At 34.5% G+C, this 19,831-nt stretch overlaps 2 protein-coding genes across 3 annotated transcripts; one reads left to right on the top strand and one right to left on the bottom strand.

Annotated features, from left to right (window-relative positions):
* Positions 1-2,343: 2,343 nt before the first annotated feature.
* Positions 2,344-3,359, bottom strand: LOC127801148 (uncharacterized). Its single transcript, XM_052336025.1, has 2 exons — positions 3,114-3,359; positions 2,344-2,862 (listed from the first exon to the last, which is right to left on the bottom strand). The coding sequence occupies exons 1-2, from the start codon at positions 3,278-3,280 to the stop codon at positions 2,688-2,690; spliced, it is 342 nt and encodes a 113-aa protein (XP_052191985.1). The 5' UTR covers positions 3,281-3,359; the 3' UTR covers positions 2,344-2,687.
* A 3,527-nt stretch (positions 3,360-6,886) lies between these two features.
* LOC127802818 (pentatricopeptide repeat-containing protein At2g15690, mitochondrial) lies at positions 6,887-9,297 on the top strand. Of its 2 annotated transcripts, XM_052338855.1 has the most exons (2): positions 6,887-7,440; positions 7,531-9,297. In XM_052338855.1, exons 1-2 carry the CDS (start codon positions 6,984-6,986, stop codon positions 8,970-8,972), a joined length of 1,899 nt encoding a protein of 632 aa, XP_052194815.1. In that variant the 5' UTR covers positions 6,887-6,983; the 3' UTR covers positions 8,973-9,297. The 2 variants fall into 2 exon arrangements, with proteins under 2 accessions (XP_052194815.1, XP_052194814.1); XM_052338854.1 differs by having other exon boundaries at positions 6,887-9,297.
* Positions 9,298-19,831: the final 10,534 nt, after the last annotated feature.

Consider the following 19,831-nt stretch of genomic DNA (forward strand, 5'->3'; position numbering starts at 1 on the left):
AGTGGTAATTCTTACTGAATGTCAATTGGGAGTTCTATGTGGCGACAAGTGCTAGTAATCTCTTGTCCTGAGGTACCACAGTTATCTTGTATGAGGAGTGTAATGCTTTGATGCTACTATACGGGGTCCAGTAAGATTGGTCCCTAATAGGGTGGTCATTGAGTATGATCCGAATCATACAAAGGTAGGTGAGTCCGATACAAGATGGAATCTATCGACCTTAGTAAGATTTAAAAAGGTATATGCCCCATGTGAATGATGAAGTCATAACTCAAGAAGTTGTTGGCCAACGCGGATAGTTGAAAATTAATAAGAGTTATTAATTCAACTATATGAGTTATGGACTTAGCATTCCGTACACATAGTGTTGGTTATTAGAGGTTTGACATTTTACCATACTTCTAGACCATACAGGGGCATTATGATAAAGATATCGAATAACACTGGAACTCGTTGCGGAAAGGTTCATCTGAAGTGCCATTTGCATTTCATTATGATATGGGGGCCATGATACATTGCTAGACTAAAAAAATGCTTTTAGGGCCATGATTCAGCGAAACTGAAAAATGCTTTTAGGGCCTAGAAGAATTAGTGGATTTTTTGGGGCGAGCTAGCACTCACAGAAAAGTCCACGCAATGTCAACAAAATGAGCAAAAAGGAAAACGAGGCGAAAAACGACCCCCTGCGACCAAAACATGATGGGGGATTTTTAATTCCCTAGTTTGACTAGGGTTTGGTAGATTTCTCCATTTTTTGCCTCATCCCCCTTTGCTTTCTAGAGAGAGAAAGTGGTTTTTGAGAAAAACCATGAAAAATTTTAAGTGTTGGGTTAGACCTTGCATGGTTGATGCAAGGAGATCAAAAGGGCATGCTCATGGACATCGATTGAAGCTTCTCTTTGGTGTGGATCACTTATACACCTCATGGCACAAGGATTCATCCTTCCTTGCATCAGAGAACCAAAAGATTTGGTTTTTCATTATATCTTCTTTGTTCTTGAAAAGATGATATATTTGCAAACTAGATCCGATCTTTTCAGGTTTCAAGATTTTCCAAAGAGTTTGGTTGATCCAAAATTTTATAATTTCCGCTGCATTTGGATCAAAGAAACCCAACACTTGATACACCCATTGAACCAAATCACATAATTGGCACTAACCCTGAAGCTAGTATAGGGGGACTTATTTACTTATCCCATACATGGCCAGACATTACTTATATAGTGAGTGTGGCCAGCCAATTTATGCATAACCCTAAGGAAAGTCATCTAAAGGCAATGCACAAGATTCTTCATTATCTTAAGGGGACTCCCAGTAAGGGTACTCTATTTAGAAAAGGAGAAGAAGCATACACTGATGTTGATTATGCAGGGTCTCAGGTTACATTGCACATTCCTAGGTGGGAATCTTGTGACTTGGAAAAGTAAAAAATAATGTAGTGCTGAAACATAATTCAAATCAATGGCCCTATGTATATGTGAATTACTATGGCTGAAAATTGTTCTAGAAGATTTAAAGATATGTCAGCTCCTATGAGACTCTATTGCGACAACAAATCAGCAATCAACATTGCCCATAACCCCGTTCAACACTTCATCAAAGAAAAACTTGAGAATGGCTTGATTTGCACACCCTTTGTTCTCACAAGAGATCAGCTGACAGATGTCTTGACGTGTGTCACAAGATATTGGGCAAGATGGGAATGCATGATATACACTCACCATCTTGAGGGGGAGTGTTAGAAGACAAGCAAATAACTTATTGATCTGCATATATTGTTTATATCATGTTTTATTTTCTGATTTGATATGATTGTATTTGCAATTGTAATTGTTTCCTTTCTTGTACATATTTCCTACCTAATTAGACTTTAGGAAACTACCAATACCAGTGATAGGCGTGTATATATTTTTCTGGTACCCTTGGAATGAAGTGTGATTGGAATTTTCCCTTCTTCTTGACAAAAAGAACATGCACCAAAGCAACAAGCTTCCCATTTCCTTACAGGCTTGATGGGAGTTACAGCTAGAACCTCTTTAAGCATTGTTTCCCATCTATTCATTATGGAGTAGAGGATACAATAATATTGTTAACTATAAGGTAATCCTAAACTACAAAAATGGACACAAGAACCCAATCTTAAAGACATGGGACAAACAAATCATGATAAAGAAACTTTGGGTGGATTATTATCAAGCCAAATAGCAAACAAGAATGAGATGCTTAGTCCATGACATCAGCTGGAGGTGCAATTATATGGCAGCAGATATAATCCCCATCACATAAGAAGTAATGAAATTCACTTCAAATCCTTAAAAGAAAACAAGCATATGCAGAACCAAGACAAGCTATTCATCCTCCAGAAATAAATATTGCATGGATTAGTCGCATTTTGATGGTACTCCTAACAATGAAACAAAAACATATGCAAAAATATTCCATGAACCATGTCTATAAAACTTAAAATCAGCAACAATAGCCTTGACTCTTTTCCTATGTGCAATAAGCTGCTCACGACAATGACAAGTGATGCCACTATGCCAGAAGTTTTCAGTTAGTGAGGGTAATTTACCATCTAATTCATAAGCATCAATTTACAATATGCCTGAATTTTTAGTTATGATAAGTGTGTTTGATAGGGCCAAGCAAGAAATAAACATAGCGATCCTCTGATATCACTAGTAAAATTACCAGTTTCTTGAGACCCTCTTGGTCGCCACAGGACCTATGGTTGGACTCCCGATTAGAGAGTCGGTCTCCTCTAAAAGTTTGTTTTCGGCAGCCAATGAAACAGTCAGCATACTGGTGTTTTTCAACCAGCCCAGGCCCCAAAAAGGCCCACTGAACAAAGCCCTGTAAACCCTGAACGAGGCAGAACAAGCTGTTAGTTCTGATTGAGGCCAAGTATTCAGTCACATCGTCAAATTACATAAAATGGGAACTGTAGATGCACGAAATAGGTTATATACATATAACTATTGATGGAAACCCTATATCAAAATATGGTTGCTGGAATGCAAAATCGCAAAACCACCTAACCCTAGATTGGAATCAAAGAGCTTCCAAAGTACGGAGAGGGATTATAAAGATTTAATTCAGGAATCGGAACCTACCTCACAATAGCGTGATTCTTATGCGACATCTGGAACGTTATTTGGACGAAGGTCGGTCCATCTTCATGACGATCATCTTCCCGTTCGACTAGAATCATATAAGATTCAGTTTGGATCGCCTTCGTCCTACTTGTGGCTACCGGTAAATTGGTCGATTGGAATCGCATTACTCGACGGTGAAGGACTTTACTGGCTTCTCCATCGTGGCCTAAACAGCGTTTCTAGAAACTCAGAGAGAGAGAGAGAGAGAGAGAGACTTTTTCATTCAATCAAATTGATCGAGGCGGTGAGCGTATTTGAAGATGGAGAAGACCAGAGGGCCCATTCGACCGTTGGCTCGCCCAGAGGGCCTTGTTACCGTTACAGGATTTTGGTCCGTTTAATTAATTTGTTTTTGTGTATTCCTTTTAATCTTTTTTTAAATGTTTATGTTGTTTTAAAAATAAAAACTAAATGTTAAGTTTCTAAAATTATCAAAATAAAATTAGAACACACAATTAAAAAATGGATGCTACCACATATTGTAAAATATATTATCGTAATATGGCCCCATTAGTGAGATTAATGGCATAATGGAATAATAAAATGTGATAATTATATTGATAAGATAAATCATATGCAATTGTTACATAAAACGGTTATCGGCTCTCTCTTTTTCTATAAATTGACAAAAACCACAATTCATCAGAACGTTCTTTATGCCACTAAGGTCAGAAGAGGAAAATCATTAAACCAAATTCAGGTTATATTGGAATAAGATTATGATATATTTATCATCAATCAATTTGGGTACGCAATTTTATTTTGTAGTACATGATTTTATATAAAATTATGTTAATTTGATAATTATATTTATACGTTTAAATATTCTTGAAACATACGAGTTACAATTACACATTTATTTACATCATCACAAGAAATAGGAATATCAGGATTTACGACATATTCACATCAACACACAATATAAAAGGTCATTTTATATTCAATCTCTATAAGCATTTAGGTCGTACAAAAATAAAAATAAAAAACGTTTCCAATATAAAACAAAAACATGGAAACAACATTTTTGTTTTTAAAAAAAGTAGAAAATGAAAACAAGAGATAAAAGTATAAATAAAAAAATATAATAGAAAACTATAATTTTTAATATAAAAAATTATAAAAAATAATTATTCAATTACATCGAGCAACTAAGCAATCAACGGCAAGTGAGAAGCTAGCAATCGCACCAAGCAACCTAGCAGATGAGTAGAACATTGACCAATGGCCACTTAGCAATTGAATCAAGGTCGGCATGAACACCAAGCAGTTACACTGAGCAACAACCCAATCAACAGTGACACCGAGTATCAAGCAACTAGCCAGCATGGAATGACGTTAACAACAAAGGGACGATTGGAGACGAGATGAAGGATTCATCGATTCACTGAGCTCGATTTAGACTTTAGAGAAAATTGATTTAGGGTTAAAGGCCTGCGCAATGAAGAGTGGTCGAGTGAGATAGATAATCAAATATATTTGTTAGTTAGAGTATAATGCAAAAAAGCATTTTCAAACAAAAAGGAGTGACCAAGTAAGATAGATAATCAAATATATTTGTTAGTTAGAGTCTCGAAAAATTACTTTATTATGAAATGCCTCTTAAAATATTTTTGAAATTACGAAAAACAAACTCAAAAATGTTTTGGCCGTTTTTAATGTTTTTGAAATGAAAAATATTTTGAAAAAGCAAAAATAACGTCTTCAAGTCGTTTCTGTGCGTCGGACATAATTTATTAAACAGATTGAATTAAATGAATACCTAATTATTTAGTCTATTATCTTTTCTTTTGTAAGGCTTCAATCAAGTAAAAGTATCTATCAAATCTGATAACATATAATAGATTAACTCAGTCCAAAGCCTACATTTATTGAACCTCTCAACGTATGTTACACTTTTATGGAAATACATCACATCATCAACTTTAAAAAAAAAGTTTTATGTTAAAACAAAACTAAGGGCCCTTTTTTTATTATTTTTAGGTTTTTTTAATTTTTAATTTTTTAAAATAATAAAAATATATTTACTTTATTATTTTTAAAAATAAAAAAATTATAAAAAAAACTCAAAACAACAAAAAGTTATTTTAGTTGTTTTTAGCCAAAATAACCAAAACACGAAAAAAATGAGTAATTTATTTATTTATTGGTATTTTATTCTTATATTGAAAAAAAATATTATAAAATTCTCCAAATGTATATATTTCTTAATAATATATTAACATTAAATAGTTTTAATTTACTGAATAATCAAATTTATTGAATAAAATGTCATTAAAAAATTATTCTCAAAATTTCAAACATAATGCATTTTCTAGTTTTTCTTTTTTGAGAAACAATTTTTTAGAATGACAAACAAAACGTGTTTTCTATTTTATGAAAACAAATTACTAAAATAAAAAATAAAAAAATTAAAAATTAAAACCCCCAAGAGAACACAATTTATATTTTGTATTTTTTTTTACAGAACTTGATGAAGTGACAGATGTGTACCATTTCTTAAGGTGCAAGATAGTAATTGAAAAGAAAAATATTAAATTAGGTTCACAGAAGTGAAAATTCCATTCACTCTTAGAAAATCCTTTTCAATTTTCAATTTTAATTTTAGTTTTATCAATCTTCTATATACTTCCCTCTTTTCTTTATTCTTTTGTAGATCTAACAAACGACAATAAAGACAACGGGTGGATGTAGAATAGGTGACTCTAATGAACAAATCTAGAACTTAACATTGTGATGCTGGAGATGATAGGGTGAACAAGCCGAGAAAGATAAAGCAAATACAATGAACGAGGGATGAGAGATGCATGTTTCGTTGTCGTCGCTTCATCCAATAATTTGTTTTGTAAGAAAGCACCAAGAAAAATATGCATAAGATGAAAGATTTGTTGCATGTTTCGTCACTTGAACCCTTGTCCGGCACCACTGTTTTATTTTCCTTGGTTTGCTTGCTCTATCATTTCTGACATCAAAGTCACTTGATCCAAAAACTTGCTCATTGTCATTGCATTGGACGCCTATTCTAGCTTAATGCTATCATCGTTGCCATCATGTATAATATCTACAAAAATAGAAGAAGGGAGAACATAGAAGATTGATAAGACGATGTCGTTTTGACTAAAACAATATTGATGTGATAAAAATATAATTTCGACTAAAATGACATCATTTTAATAAATTTGGACTGTCATTTCCTTTTCAATTTAAACTAATTTTAGTTATTTTCACACACACACACACATATATATATATATATATAAGAGTCTCATTGATAGGCCCTACTATGTTACCCACTGTCGGGTAACATAACAGTTGCCCGACTAAGTGAGAGGGGTAAGCCCCATGCATGGGGCGTAATAGTTGCCCTTATTGACTTTCTAGACTTGCAGTGATAATGGTGTGTGACGAAAAAAAAAAAAAAGAAGGAAGATTGTGAAAAGAATAATCAAAATTTTGTAAAAGCAAGCACATGATCGACCAGCATTAGTTTTTATTAACAAAATTTAAAAAAAAAATATCAACTAAATTATAACAAATGTAATAATCAATTTATTACAAAATACAAAAATTTATAAACTAATATAATAATTTCACCTTCTAAAATATGACGAGACAACCATATGGGCCATATCGCACATGGATGCACGTTGGGCCGAGACAGAAATCCGATTTGGATCCGAACCCGGGTGGAAACCCACCCGATCTTCAGCATAAAGAGTCCGAAGAATCCGAACGTAAAACCTCCGTCGTCTTCAGCCTTTCAGCCCGTGGCTACTAACTAGGGTTTATCGTTCGCTGTCCTTCGCATCCAGAGGGTTCTCTGCAGAGAAAATGGCGTCTCTAATGGCGATACGTCGAGCGCGAGCCTCCATTTACGCTTTCCCGTTAAAGGTTCGTCCTCTGCACTCTTCTTGCTTCGCTTCCAACCTGACAACCCCAAACCCTAGCATCCATCTCAAAACCCTAACCACCTCCGCCGTTCCGTACGAGTTCCAGAGCCCGCCGCAGCCGTCTGAGCCTCATGGGGTTTTTCCTCAAGATCACACCTATTCTCAGGGAGGATCTGGGAAGCCTAATCAGAACTACGCTCAGCCTGGTAACTTTAATCAAAGGAATGCTCCAAATCTGAACTACCCTCAATCCCAAATACCTAATCAGATGAACCATCCGAACCAAAATTATTCCGGTCTGGGAAACCCTAATTCGGGTCAGGGCTATGGTCATGGTTATCCGAATGAGAGCTATCCTCAGCGTGAAAATCCCGTTCAGAATCCCAATTATCCGCCACCTGGAAACAATATGCGGTGGAATTATCAAAATCAGGGTTACCCACAGCGTGAGCGTGAAAATCCCGTCCAGAATCCCAATTATCCGCCACCAGTAAACAATATGCAGTGGAATTATCAAAATCAGGGTTACCCACAGCGTGAATACCCCAGTTCGACTCAGAATTACCCTCCAAGTGGAGGGCAGAACGGATGGAATCATCAAAGCCAGGGTTATCCGCAAAGGCAATACCCTGATCAAGCTCAGAACCAACACGGTGTGACCAACAATCAAAACCATGGTTACACTCACCGTATAGGCTCTAACCAGGGGAGTTCGCAAGAACAAGCTCGCAAGGGGAATGCTGGCCAGTTGAACAATCAGGCACAGAATCAAGGGCATGTTGTAAACAACCAAGCCCCTAGTAGTCTGCCCTCTGTTGTCGATTTGATGACTTTGTGCCAAGAGGGAAAGGTCAAAGAAGCTATTGAATTGATGGAACAAGGGGTAGTAACCAATGCCCAGTGTTTTGATTCCCTGTTTAGGTTATGTGCAAATTCGAAGGCACTTGAGAATGCAAAGAAAGTGCACGATTACTTTCTACGATCAACTTTTAGGGGTGATCTTCAATTGAATAATACGGTGATTGAAATGTACTCGAGATGCGGAAGTATGACTGATGCCCGAAGAGTGTTTGACCATATGCCGGAGAGGAATATTGATTCCTGGCATTTGATGATTAATGGATATGCAGCAAATGGATTGGGAGATGATGGGTTGGAGCTGTATGAACAGATGAAGACATTGGGGTTGCAAATAGATGAGCAAACTTTTCTTGCTGTTTTATCTGCTTGTGCTAGTGCTGATGCAGTAGAAGAAGGATTTATTCATTTCGAGTCAATGAAGACTGAGTATGGAATTGTTCCTGGGATTGAGCATTATCTGAAGCTCTTAGATGTTCTTGGACACTCTGGCCATGTCACTGAGGCTGAAGAGTTCATTGAAAAACTCCCATTTGAACCCACAGTGAAAATTTGGGAGGCATTAAGGAATTATGCACGGATACACGGAGATATTGATCTTGAGGACCGGGCAGAGGAGTTAATGGTTGGTCTTGATCCCTCAAAAGCAGATGCAAAGAAGATCCCTACACCGCCGCCCAAGAAGCAGTCTTTGATCAGCATGCTTGAGGGTAAAAACAGGATAGCGGAGTTTCGGAACCCAACTCTTTACCGGGATGATGAAAAGTTGAAGGCAGCAAAGAAGGAACAGGGTTACGTTCCTGACACAAGATATGTTCTTCATGACATTGACCAAGAGGCTAAAGAACAAGCTTTGCTCTATCATAGTGAACGTTTGGCAATTGCATATGGTCTCATTAGTACTCCAGCGAGGACACCTCTAAGGATCATCAAGAATCTCCGAATTTGTGGTGACTGTCATAATGCCATCAAGATCATGTCCAAGATTGTTGGTAGAGAATTGATTGTTAGGGACAATAAAAGGTTTCATCATTTCAAGGATGGCAAGTGCTCTTGTGGAGACTACTGGTGAAGTTACTGTCTTTTTGAGCTTCTCAATGCTGGTGTCCCATGTTTTTATCTTTCCCTGAGCAGTTTAGTTTGTCAAATGCCTACTGCCAAACCATGCGGTGAGTCTAGGCAGGAAAATCAGTATGCTATTAGTAGCAAAGTTAACAGCTTATTCTCTCCTGCATATATCTTACCATTGTTCTTCATCTGAAGCTGAATCACAGTATTCATTAACAGTGTCCACTTTTTATTGGCGTCTCAAGGATCATAATGTGGTACTTCTTAGTCCCGTTTGCTTCAGGCTATTGTACTTATCATGATAGTAATCACATTTTCAATTTTGGCTACTTCTTTCATATGGCAGAAACTATATATGGTTAAAATATTTCTGTAGATTGATTGCGCAGAAGAAACTTACTCTGATGGTATGACCTTGTTGCTTTGTTTCCAAGAAAATCTAATTCAAATGTACCCTTGATGGCACAGAGGCCAATTTTCAGTGGCCTAGGAAATATCATCATTTCTTAGTAGTAATTTGGATTTTCTACATGCTATACCATGTCAGAATGGCACAATTGCTATTTATGTATCAGGACTAGGCAATGTTAATAGGTTCCTTGGAATTTCTATCCTTCCGACTCATTCTATATGTCCCATACTCATTGATAATTAGAATGGGCCTAGTTAGTTAGGCTTGACTCGGTGCTGACTTGTTGAGGTTGCCCTTGCAAATAGCAAATTGTAGCTCTGTAGGTTATTCTTTGGGTTGCTTGCATTTCAATCACGAACTTGGAACTTTGGGCGATAGAGGCATGTGCTCTCCAAATTTCGCTATCAAATCATCCATTGGAGAACAAATAATAACCGAAAAGAACCAAACACAAAAGTAGCGTTCCAGGTGTATTTGCACATATAGAGAAACAATACTCTGCATAGCCCTACAGAATTAGGTATACGCACTGAAAATAAAATTTGATTTTACAGGTATCATGTTTTTTTAGGTATATGCAATGAAAATAAAATTTGATTTTACAAGTATCACGTTTTTCAGAACATACAATTTAGAAATCGAATACATAAGCGAAAAGTTAGTTTAAGACAAATACAAAATTTGTTACAGATAACCCGTCGTATAATCTCCCATGTGTGAGATACCGAGTCGATTCACTTGAAATCGTCAAAACTCCAAGAAATTTCCAGAGAAAAGGACGTAGAATTTGTTTTCTAAAATTTTCATCTAATTTAAATACAACTGATTGCATTATCATATGGATTCGAGGGCTTAATATCCTATTTATAGACAAACCCTATAAATCTTAAGTGTAGTTGGACTGAACTTAATGTGCTAACAAAAATCCAATCTAACTTGATAATTAAATAATTAACCCATTAATTATTTTTATTTATCTTATAACTAATTGTACCATTATTTAGTAATTCAATAATTACTAAATTATCTTTTTCTATTTAAAACGATTTCTTATTGGATACGATTTTCTGTGTTCACAATTAAATTAGTAACAAAAATTAATCAATTATTAATTCTCGTAAATCATAAGTGACATCTAGCAATATGTCATGATTACTCAATTTAAGGTAAAGCGAGTAGCGAACCTTATACTACGATGCCATGCAATACAGTCCCTTTATCATTCTATATCCTGACAAGATATAAGATCATGGTTAGCATGTCAAATCTCTTAATCTCGTCATATGACCAAATCCAAAATCAATCTTAACTAATATGACACTACTTTTATGGAACATACATTCCATCGTCATATTACCTCGGTTAAGAATTTATCGTCAAGTGATTATTGGATCACATAGGATATCCTATGCATATATCTCGAGATGATAGATTCCATATCTGATGCACACATACCCCATGTGTCACTAAACTAGGCACACAGATACGTACAGTCGTTCCCTGATTAAAACAACCATATAATATCGTTGATATCTTAATCTACTAACACACGGATATCTATGTCATCTCAGGTCCAAGGATTAGTTGCAAATTCATATAGTTAATATTGAATCATTGACCCGTGAGATAAAACTCATATGATTTAATGTTAACAATTTCGTTCAGTGAACTCATTCTTTTAACGAGCACCTACTCATCTTCCCTTTATATTTTATACAGAAAGACAAGAGACTCACTAACCTTATCTTTTAGTATCTCATACTGAATAAAAAGAAAAGCGATGTGCTAGCTTTTACAAGTTGCTAATATCTAGGTTACGAACTCTATAGCCAGGAATATATTTATAGTATAACGAACTGTAGATTATCCGTCGCGCATATTCTTAACACTTAAGAATGGTATCTATTATTTATTATACTAAAAGATATATATATATATATATATTTATGTGTGTGTGTGTTTAATTTAAACCATATTATAATTTAAATAAAACACAAACTTGTCATTAAATAGAATTTAAAGAGTTACAAGATCAAGCTTCATTATGTCACTAAAACTGATCTTAAGGGTTTATATCTAACAATCTCTCACTAGCATTAAGACCATTCTAAATGGTATCTCATACCCCACATTTCTAGATGAAAATCTAGTTGCTTCTGATTTATGGCATTAGTTAGTGGATCTACTACATTCTTTGATGTATCTACTCTCTGCACACTGACATCTCATCTGCCAACGATCTCTCGAATGAGGTGGAAGCCTCTCTCAATGTGTTTGGACTTTTAGTGGGACATTGGTTCCTTAGCTTGTGTTATAATTCCATTGTTGTCACGAAGCAAGGGCACGACAAACTTAATAGAAGAAGGAACTACTCTCAGTTTTGTCACAAACTTCTTGATCAAAATTGCTTCCTTTACGGCATCTAATGCCGGGATATATTCGGCTTTTATTATAGAATTGACGGTAGTATTATGTTTGGAACTCTTTTAACTAAATACTCATCTGTTGCAAGTAAACACATAACTTGAAATAGATTTTCTATCATCAACATCTGATTGGAAATCAGAATATGTGTAACCCTCCATTTTAAGTTCTCGTGCCCCATAAGTAAGAATCAAACCCTTAGTTCTTTTTAAGTATTTAAGGATGTTCTTAATAGCAATCCATTGTTATTCACCTAAATTAGACTGATATCTGCTTGTAACACTTACAACATTAGCAATATTAGGCCTAGTACATAAAATCGCATACGTTAGGCTTCTTATTGTCAAAACGTAAGGGATCCTAAACATGTGATCTCTTTCTTCTTATTTCTTAGGGCACATATCTCGAGAAATGTGGATTCCATGTTTAAAGGACAGCAAGCCTCTCTTGAAATCCTCCATGTTGAACATTTTCAACACTCTTTCTATGTACTTGGTTTGGGAGAGTCATATCAATCTCTTGGTTTTATTCTTATAAATTCGAATACCGAGAATATAGGTTGCCTCTCCCAAGTCTTTCGTGGAGAACATACTTGACAACCACACTTTTATCTTTGATAACAAACCTACATCATTCCCAATGAGTAGGATGCCATCAACATATAAGACCAAAAGCGCAATTGTGCTCCCAATAACCTTTTTATAAATGTAGGGTTCATCAACGTTTTGAATGAAACCAAACGATTTGAGTTCATTATCAAAATGAATGTTCTAACTTCTAGATGCTTACTTAAGACCATAAATGGATCTCTCAAGCTTGCATACTTTCCCTACTTGATCCTTCGGTGTGAAGCATTCAGGTTGTTTCGTATAGATGTCCTAATCTATATAACCATTCAGGAAAACTGTCTTCAATTCCAATTGTCATATCTCATAATCATGATTAATGACAATAGCTAGTATAATCCTGAAAGATTAAAACATGACGACTGGGGAGAAGATTTCCTCACAGTCAACCCTTTGCATTTGACAGTAACCTTTCGCCACAAGTCTTGTTTTGTAGATCTCTACTATTCTATCTGAACCTATTTTTTTCCTGAAAACCCATTTGCACCCAATAGGTATTATACCTTTTAGTGGATCTACAAGAGTCCAGACCTGCTTCGTGTACATGGAAACTATTTCAGATTTCATAGTCTCTAGTCATCTATTTGAGTTGATATCTGATATTGTCTCCTGGTAAGTGATGGGATCATTTGAATGATCACTTTCCCCTACAAAGAACAACTCTTGCTCACTTAGGAAACTATATCTCTCAGTTGTCAAGGTATCCTTTCACTTCTTCTAATGGGAGGTGTAACACCCGGCCCTGGCTCTTCAATAGGTACTTGGACATCTCGTGGTATAGATTCAGATTTAGCGAACCCTTTGCCAAGTTATATTTTCCTTTTCTTGCCACCTTTTTGAATAAACTATTTTTCAAGAAAAATGGCATCCATGCTAACAACTATTTGTTGCAATTCAAGAATATAGAACTCATACCCTAGGATAATCTACGAAACTACCATTCAAAAACCATGTCTCAAGTTTTTCTGATTTAAGTTTTTTCACAAAAGTCGTATATTCCCAAATCTTAACATGTTTAAAATTGGGCTTCGTATCAAACTATATCTCATGTGATGTTGTGGGAACTGACTTGGAATGAACTCTGTTTAAGATATATATTTCAATAAGAATGGCGTAACCCCACAAGAATATTGGTAAATCAGAATAAGTCAACATGTTCGAACCATATCTAATAGAGTTTAGTTCATTCGTTTTGAAACTCCGTTCAATTGAGGTGTTCTTGGTGTAGTACATTGTGAAATAATACTTGAGACCCTAAGAAAATCTTCAAACTCGTTACTAAGATATTCGTCTCCACGATCTGATCGTAATGCCTTTATCTTTTTACCAGTTTAATTTTCTACTTCAGTTTTAAAAACTTTAAACATTTCAAAATATTCAGATATATGTCTCATGAGATAAACATATCCATATCTAAATATATTATCTGTAAAAGTTGTGAAGTATTGATAACCTTCTTGGGTCATTACATTAATGGGCCCACATTCATCAGAATGTATGAGTCCCAATAATTCTGTAACCTTAACCCCTTGTCTAACAAATGGCGGCTTGGTCATTTTGCCAAGGATACAAAATTCACACGTTGGATATAAGTTAGAACCTAATGGGCCCAAAAGTCCACCTTTATCCAACTTAGTGATTCTGTCATCTCCTATATGACCCAATCTATGATACCACAGAATTTTGGGATTTGAATTATCTCATGGTCTCTTATTATTATTTGATACATACACAGATGTTTATTACCATCAACAGATACATTCAAAATGTATAGATCATTAACAAAATTTCCAATAGCAATCAATTTATTTCTAAAATAAATTTTACAAACATTATTCTTAAAAGAAAATTCATAATTTTTTTTTTCACCAAGACAAGAATAAAAATAATGTTCTTAAATGCTTCAAGTATACATAAATAATTATTTAAAACTAAACTATGTTCATGCGATAAAATTAAAGAAACAGTGCTGATAACCGTGGCTGCAACTCTTGCCCTGTTTACCACTTTTAATACGATTTCATCATATGCGAGTCTTCTACTTTGCTCTATATCCTGTATAGAAGCACAAACATGAGTTGTCGCTCTAGATTTTAGATCCATAAAGCAAAAAAATAAGTAATGAAAAAATACTCATAAACTATCATCATACATGTTGCTTCCTTCTTCAAATAACTGAGGTAATCTTTGCAGTTTCTCTTCTAGTGCTCATCTTTGCTACAATAGAAACATTTTTCTTTGATGGCAGTTTTTCCCATCTTCTTGTCAATCACCTTGGTTGCTTGGGTGAACTTCTTTTTTCCTTTTCCCTTTCTAGTCCTACTAAGAAAGGACACGACCATCACAATATTTGTCTTCATATTGCCCTAGGTCGTTACTAACATGTTCATAAGTTTCGTAGGAGAACACTCAATCTTATTCATATAAAAATTTGAAATAAAACTCCCATATGAATCCAAAAAATGCTGAAGGATCAAATCTATCTGAAGATACTAATTCAGCTCAGCATCTAAGTCTTTCAACTTCTCCAGGCAGGAGATCATTTTGAGAACATGGTCCCCAATTGATGCTCTAGGAGACCTATTTTCCCGAAACAACTCTTTAAATATCTCATACATTACATTGTGACTTTGCTCACCATATAACTCTTGTAAGTGAATAGTAATCACAAACGTATCCGACATCTTATTATGTTATCGTTGTTACTCATTACTCATAGAAACCAAGATATAACTCCTAGCGACAAGATCATTATCTCACCACTTAATAAATGTGTCATGCTCCTCTTGAGTGATGTGCTCACAGTCGACTTAGGGATAGGCGATTTCAAGACATATGCAATATTTTTCAAGTTCGTAATCAGTTTTAAATTTAGAAGTCGGTCATTAAAGTTTGGTTCAGTTAGCTGATTCCTATCAAGAATTCTAGCAAGTGGGTGTAGTGAAGCCATTTGATGTATCTATAGAGAATAAACAAATTAATAGATATCTTTCTTAACAATCTAATTTTGGTTTTTAAGTCAAACAATACATCGCACTAAGTTTTTTAGATTCCTTACTCTCAATGAAGGAAAATGAGAATTTACGTTGGCATGAATTTCAATAGGTATTTGAATTTTTATTAAACTTATTACTCCTCACATAATAGGTTCTTAGAATAATAATTTTATTAAGTGGACAACTCTTGCCCAGTACATCTTATGTACGATCCAAATATTTTATTTTGGCTCACAATCCAATGTATCTTACATAATAGTTTCCTGACAATTGAACATAGTTAAATTATACCATCACGCTGACAAATTTGTACAGTTGAATACCGATTCTTTTGCATAATAATTTCTTGGGTCACGATATTTGTGCATCACCATCTCATCAAATGTTAAATAGAAATTAAGACATTTTAACCAATGTGCAACCCCTATGTATCCATAGCCGATCAACACACGAATCAAAATGCTCCAATTTCTACTGTGATGGAAAGCCCTGATTAAATTGTCTTAACTCTTAAGGTTTAACCGATTACAATTTAATTTTACAAATAAGAGAGATTTTCAGTCTTTAATTATTAGGTTTCACTTTTCACATGTAACGTTTTAACATATATCAACTATGTAAATAAACATTGCATAAAAGTAGTTGATATGATCATGGACTCAAACATGCATTCTAGGCGCAATTCCAACCATTGGAATCATGTGGTACATATGTGTATGTATTAAAACAAAATTGTTTATAACTATTACAAGCATAACCTTTTTACATAGGGTCTTCGTTTTCTCGATTGTTTCGCATTTAATGATTCTACTCCACATTGTGCCTCTATTAGTTGAATTATTGCTTTTACATTCACTATAAACTACTTTTATAATAAAATAAAATATAAATAATTAATTTTACAATCGTTTTCCAAAAATGACAAATCTCAACACGCATGCTTCCAAATAAAATAATCCATGCATCCACACAACACATACATCATCTATGTACTCTCCTAAGTGCGTGACTAATATTGATATGCGACAAAACATCCACAATGTGATATTAACAATTAAAAGCATATAATAAACAATTTATATAATTGTCGGACATGGATATACATTTATACCTTAAGTGTTTTGAAAACAAAATATATATTTTTTAATTTGGTTGAAAATATTAAAATAATAAAATAAAAGGGGTCTAGCATAGGCTGCACATGCGTATGCAAGTGTAGCATGCGTGCGCACGAGGCATGAGCAGTCCAAGGCCCGAGTGCAAGCCCGTGATGGTCGCACATGCTTGACCCAAACTACAGGCGACTAAGGGAAACGCGAGCCCAGTTCGTGTCGTGCGTGCGCACGCCGCACAAGGCAGTTGCGGGCTATGCCTATGTCGTGCGCCCGTAAGCCACCGCCCCAGGCGGTGACTCCCCGACTGGTGGTCATCCTACGGCCTTCTTACCACTACCAATAACGCCCAACGGTGCCTTTGTTGCCACCATACTAGCTACGACAAGGGCAACGTTGCATATCGCCGTCACCGGCAAAAGAGTCTAGCAAGTATGGTAGCGGATCGAATCCACCACCTTACAGTTTCGCCCAGCAGCTGTGGAACCGTAGCCTAGCAGCACCGCCAGCGACGACCCTCTTCTTCTTCCCCTGTTTCCCTTTGGTTTTTCTAGCATTTTTTTTATTCTTTTGATTTCCAACAAACTCAAAAAACATATATATTACATATATATAAACAGTTTTGATTTTCAAAAGATGAAATCAATGTTTGATAATCACACAAACAAAACCATAAGTTTGAAAAACGATGGGTCTGATACCACTGTTAGAAAATTATGATATGATCATACGCAGCGAAAACAAAATCTGATTTTATAGGTATCACGTTTTTTTAAAACATACGATTTAGAAATCAAAGATATAAACGAAAAGTTACCTCAAGACAAATACAAAATTCGTTGCAAATAACTCACCACATAATCTCCCACGTGTGAGATGCTGAGTTGATCCACCCGAAATCACCAAGACTCCAAGGGACTTTAGGATAAAAGGACACGCAAATTTTCTCTAAAATGTTCATCTGATCTGGATACAACTTATTGCATTGTCATATGAATTCAAGGGTTTAACGTTTTATTTATAAGCAAACCCTAGAAACCTTAAGTGCAGTTGGACCGAGCTTAGCTTGATATGCTAGCAAAAAGCTCAATCCAACTTGATAATTAAATAATTAACCCATTAATCATTTAATTATCCTTATTTATCTTATAAATAAGTGTGCCATTATTTAATAATTTCATAATTATTAAATTATCATTTTTTCTTTAAAACGATTTCTTATTGGGTCGGACTTTCTGGGTTCACAATAAAATTGACAACAATAATTAATCAATTATTAATTCTCGTAAATCATGAGTGACATATAATAATATGTCATGATTACCAAATTTAAGGTGAAACGGGTAATGTGAACCTTACACTATGATGCTATGCAATACAGTCTCTTTATCATCTTATATCCCGACAAGATATAAAATCACGGTCAACGGGTCAAATCTCTTAATCTCGTCATATGATAAAATTCAAAATCAATCTTAACTAATATGACACAACTTTTATGGAACACACATTCCATTGTTATATTACTTCGGTCAAGAATTCATCGTTAAGTAATTACTGAATGACATAGAATATCTTACTTGTATACCTCGAGGTGATAGATTTCATGTCTAATGCACACATACTTCACGTGTCGCTGAACTAGACACATAGATACGTATAGTTGTCCCTGATTAAGATAACCATATAATATCGTTGATATCTTAATCCACTAACACACAGATATCGACGTCATCTCAAGTCTAAATACTAGTTGCAAATTCGTAGTTAATATTAAATCATTAATCCGTGAGATAAAACCCATGTGATGGAAAAATCCATCACTAAAAACCTAAAATCCGTCACTAAATTTTTAGTGATAGGGTAAAAATTCGTTACAAAAATTGGCATCACTGAATTTCAGTGATGGGGTTGGACAATCTCGTAGTAGATCTTTTTAAATAATAAATAAAATATTAAAATAAAATAATATAAAAAATATTAAAATTAAAATTAATATTTTAAATAAATAATATTATTTATTAAAATATTTTTTAAAATTAAAATTAATATTTTGTTTTAAAATAATAAATAAAATATTAAAAAGTAACATTAGAAAGAAAATATTAATATTATTAACGTTTACATTAAAAATAACATAATTAACATTAAGAAGAAAATTAATATTAAAAAGTAATGAAAATTTATTTGAAAATTTTCAAATAAAAATTTAATATTGTTAATGTTTACAACATTCAATTACAATCAATCATCATTACTATTCTCATTTACATCTTCCTCATCGTCACCCTTATCCTAATCGACTATCGGATCAGATCCATCCAGAATAGTCGACGGTCTAGTATCTGTAGTAGATTGTTTTGTCAATCGTTGTACTATTGTATTCATTTCTAACTATCACGCCGTCATTTATTCTTGCCACTGTCATAGTTGTTGATTCTCAACCCGGCATTGAAGCAGCTTTTCATTTAATTGGGTGATTCTGAGTCTTATTTATTCAAACTCTTATGATATATTTGAAAATGATTGGCTGGAGCAGTAGGCAGATGTAGTTGGATATAGCAGGTTAGCTTGGGAATCTAGATCATATATTCAACCCTTTTTATTCTGACCACTGACAGCTTGATAGAAGAGATCGTGTTCATTAACTATAGACGACGAGAACTTTCTGGTACTTACAGATGATAAAGATGCCTCCGCACTCAATCTGTCATATATTTCCTATAAAATTAAGAGATTCGTGTTATTAATTAAGAAAGTATTTTAAAATAAAAAATTTAATTTAATATATAAATACACTTACAGCGACACCTCTAAATCTGTCATCAACCCACATTTCTTGTCCTTGAACATCTTTCCTCGTATGGGTTCTCCTGAATAATTCAAACTCATTGGATTCACGATTTAATTCAGTCGCCTACATAAAAAAATTAATACATAATATATTAAAATTGATGAAATTAAACTTATTATATAATTTAAGTAAATTAGAAAATTACAGCTTAGCATAAATAATTACCAACCTTTTTCGAGTCAACGAGAATGGAATGGACCCGCCAGTATGGAGTGACCCATTGGTCTCAAAGGCACAATTTTTTTTTATTTTGTATGGCAATTTTTTTATTACTTTCATCTGTCCATTTTGTATCAAGTGTCTTACGTATGTCAGGGTCTATCCACATTGCTTGGTTTTCCCACTTTTAATTCAAAGTAGTAATCGTTGAAGCATACATCTTTTACAATCTTGGTGTAAGGAGCAAATACCACATTCTCTTAAAAGAAATTTTTTTAAA

The sequence above is a fragment of the Diospyros lotus genome, chromosome 5 (assembly GCF_014633365.1).
Source record: "Diospyros lotus cultivar Yz01 chromosome 5, ASM1463336v1, whole genome shotgun sequence".
In the NCBI taxonomy this organism is placed as follows: domain Eukaryota; kingdom Viridiplantae; phylum Streptophyta; class Magnoliopsida; order Ericales; family Ebenaceae; genus Diospyros; species Diospyros lotus.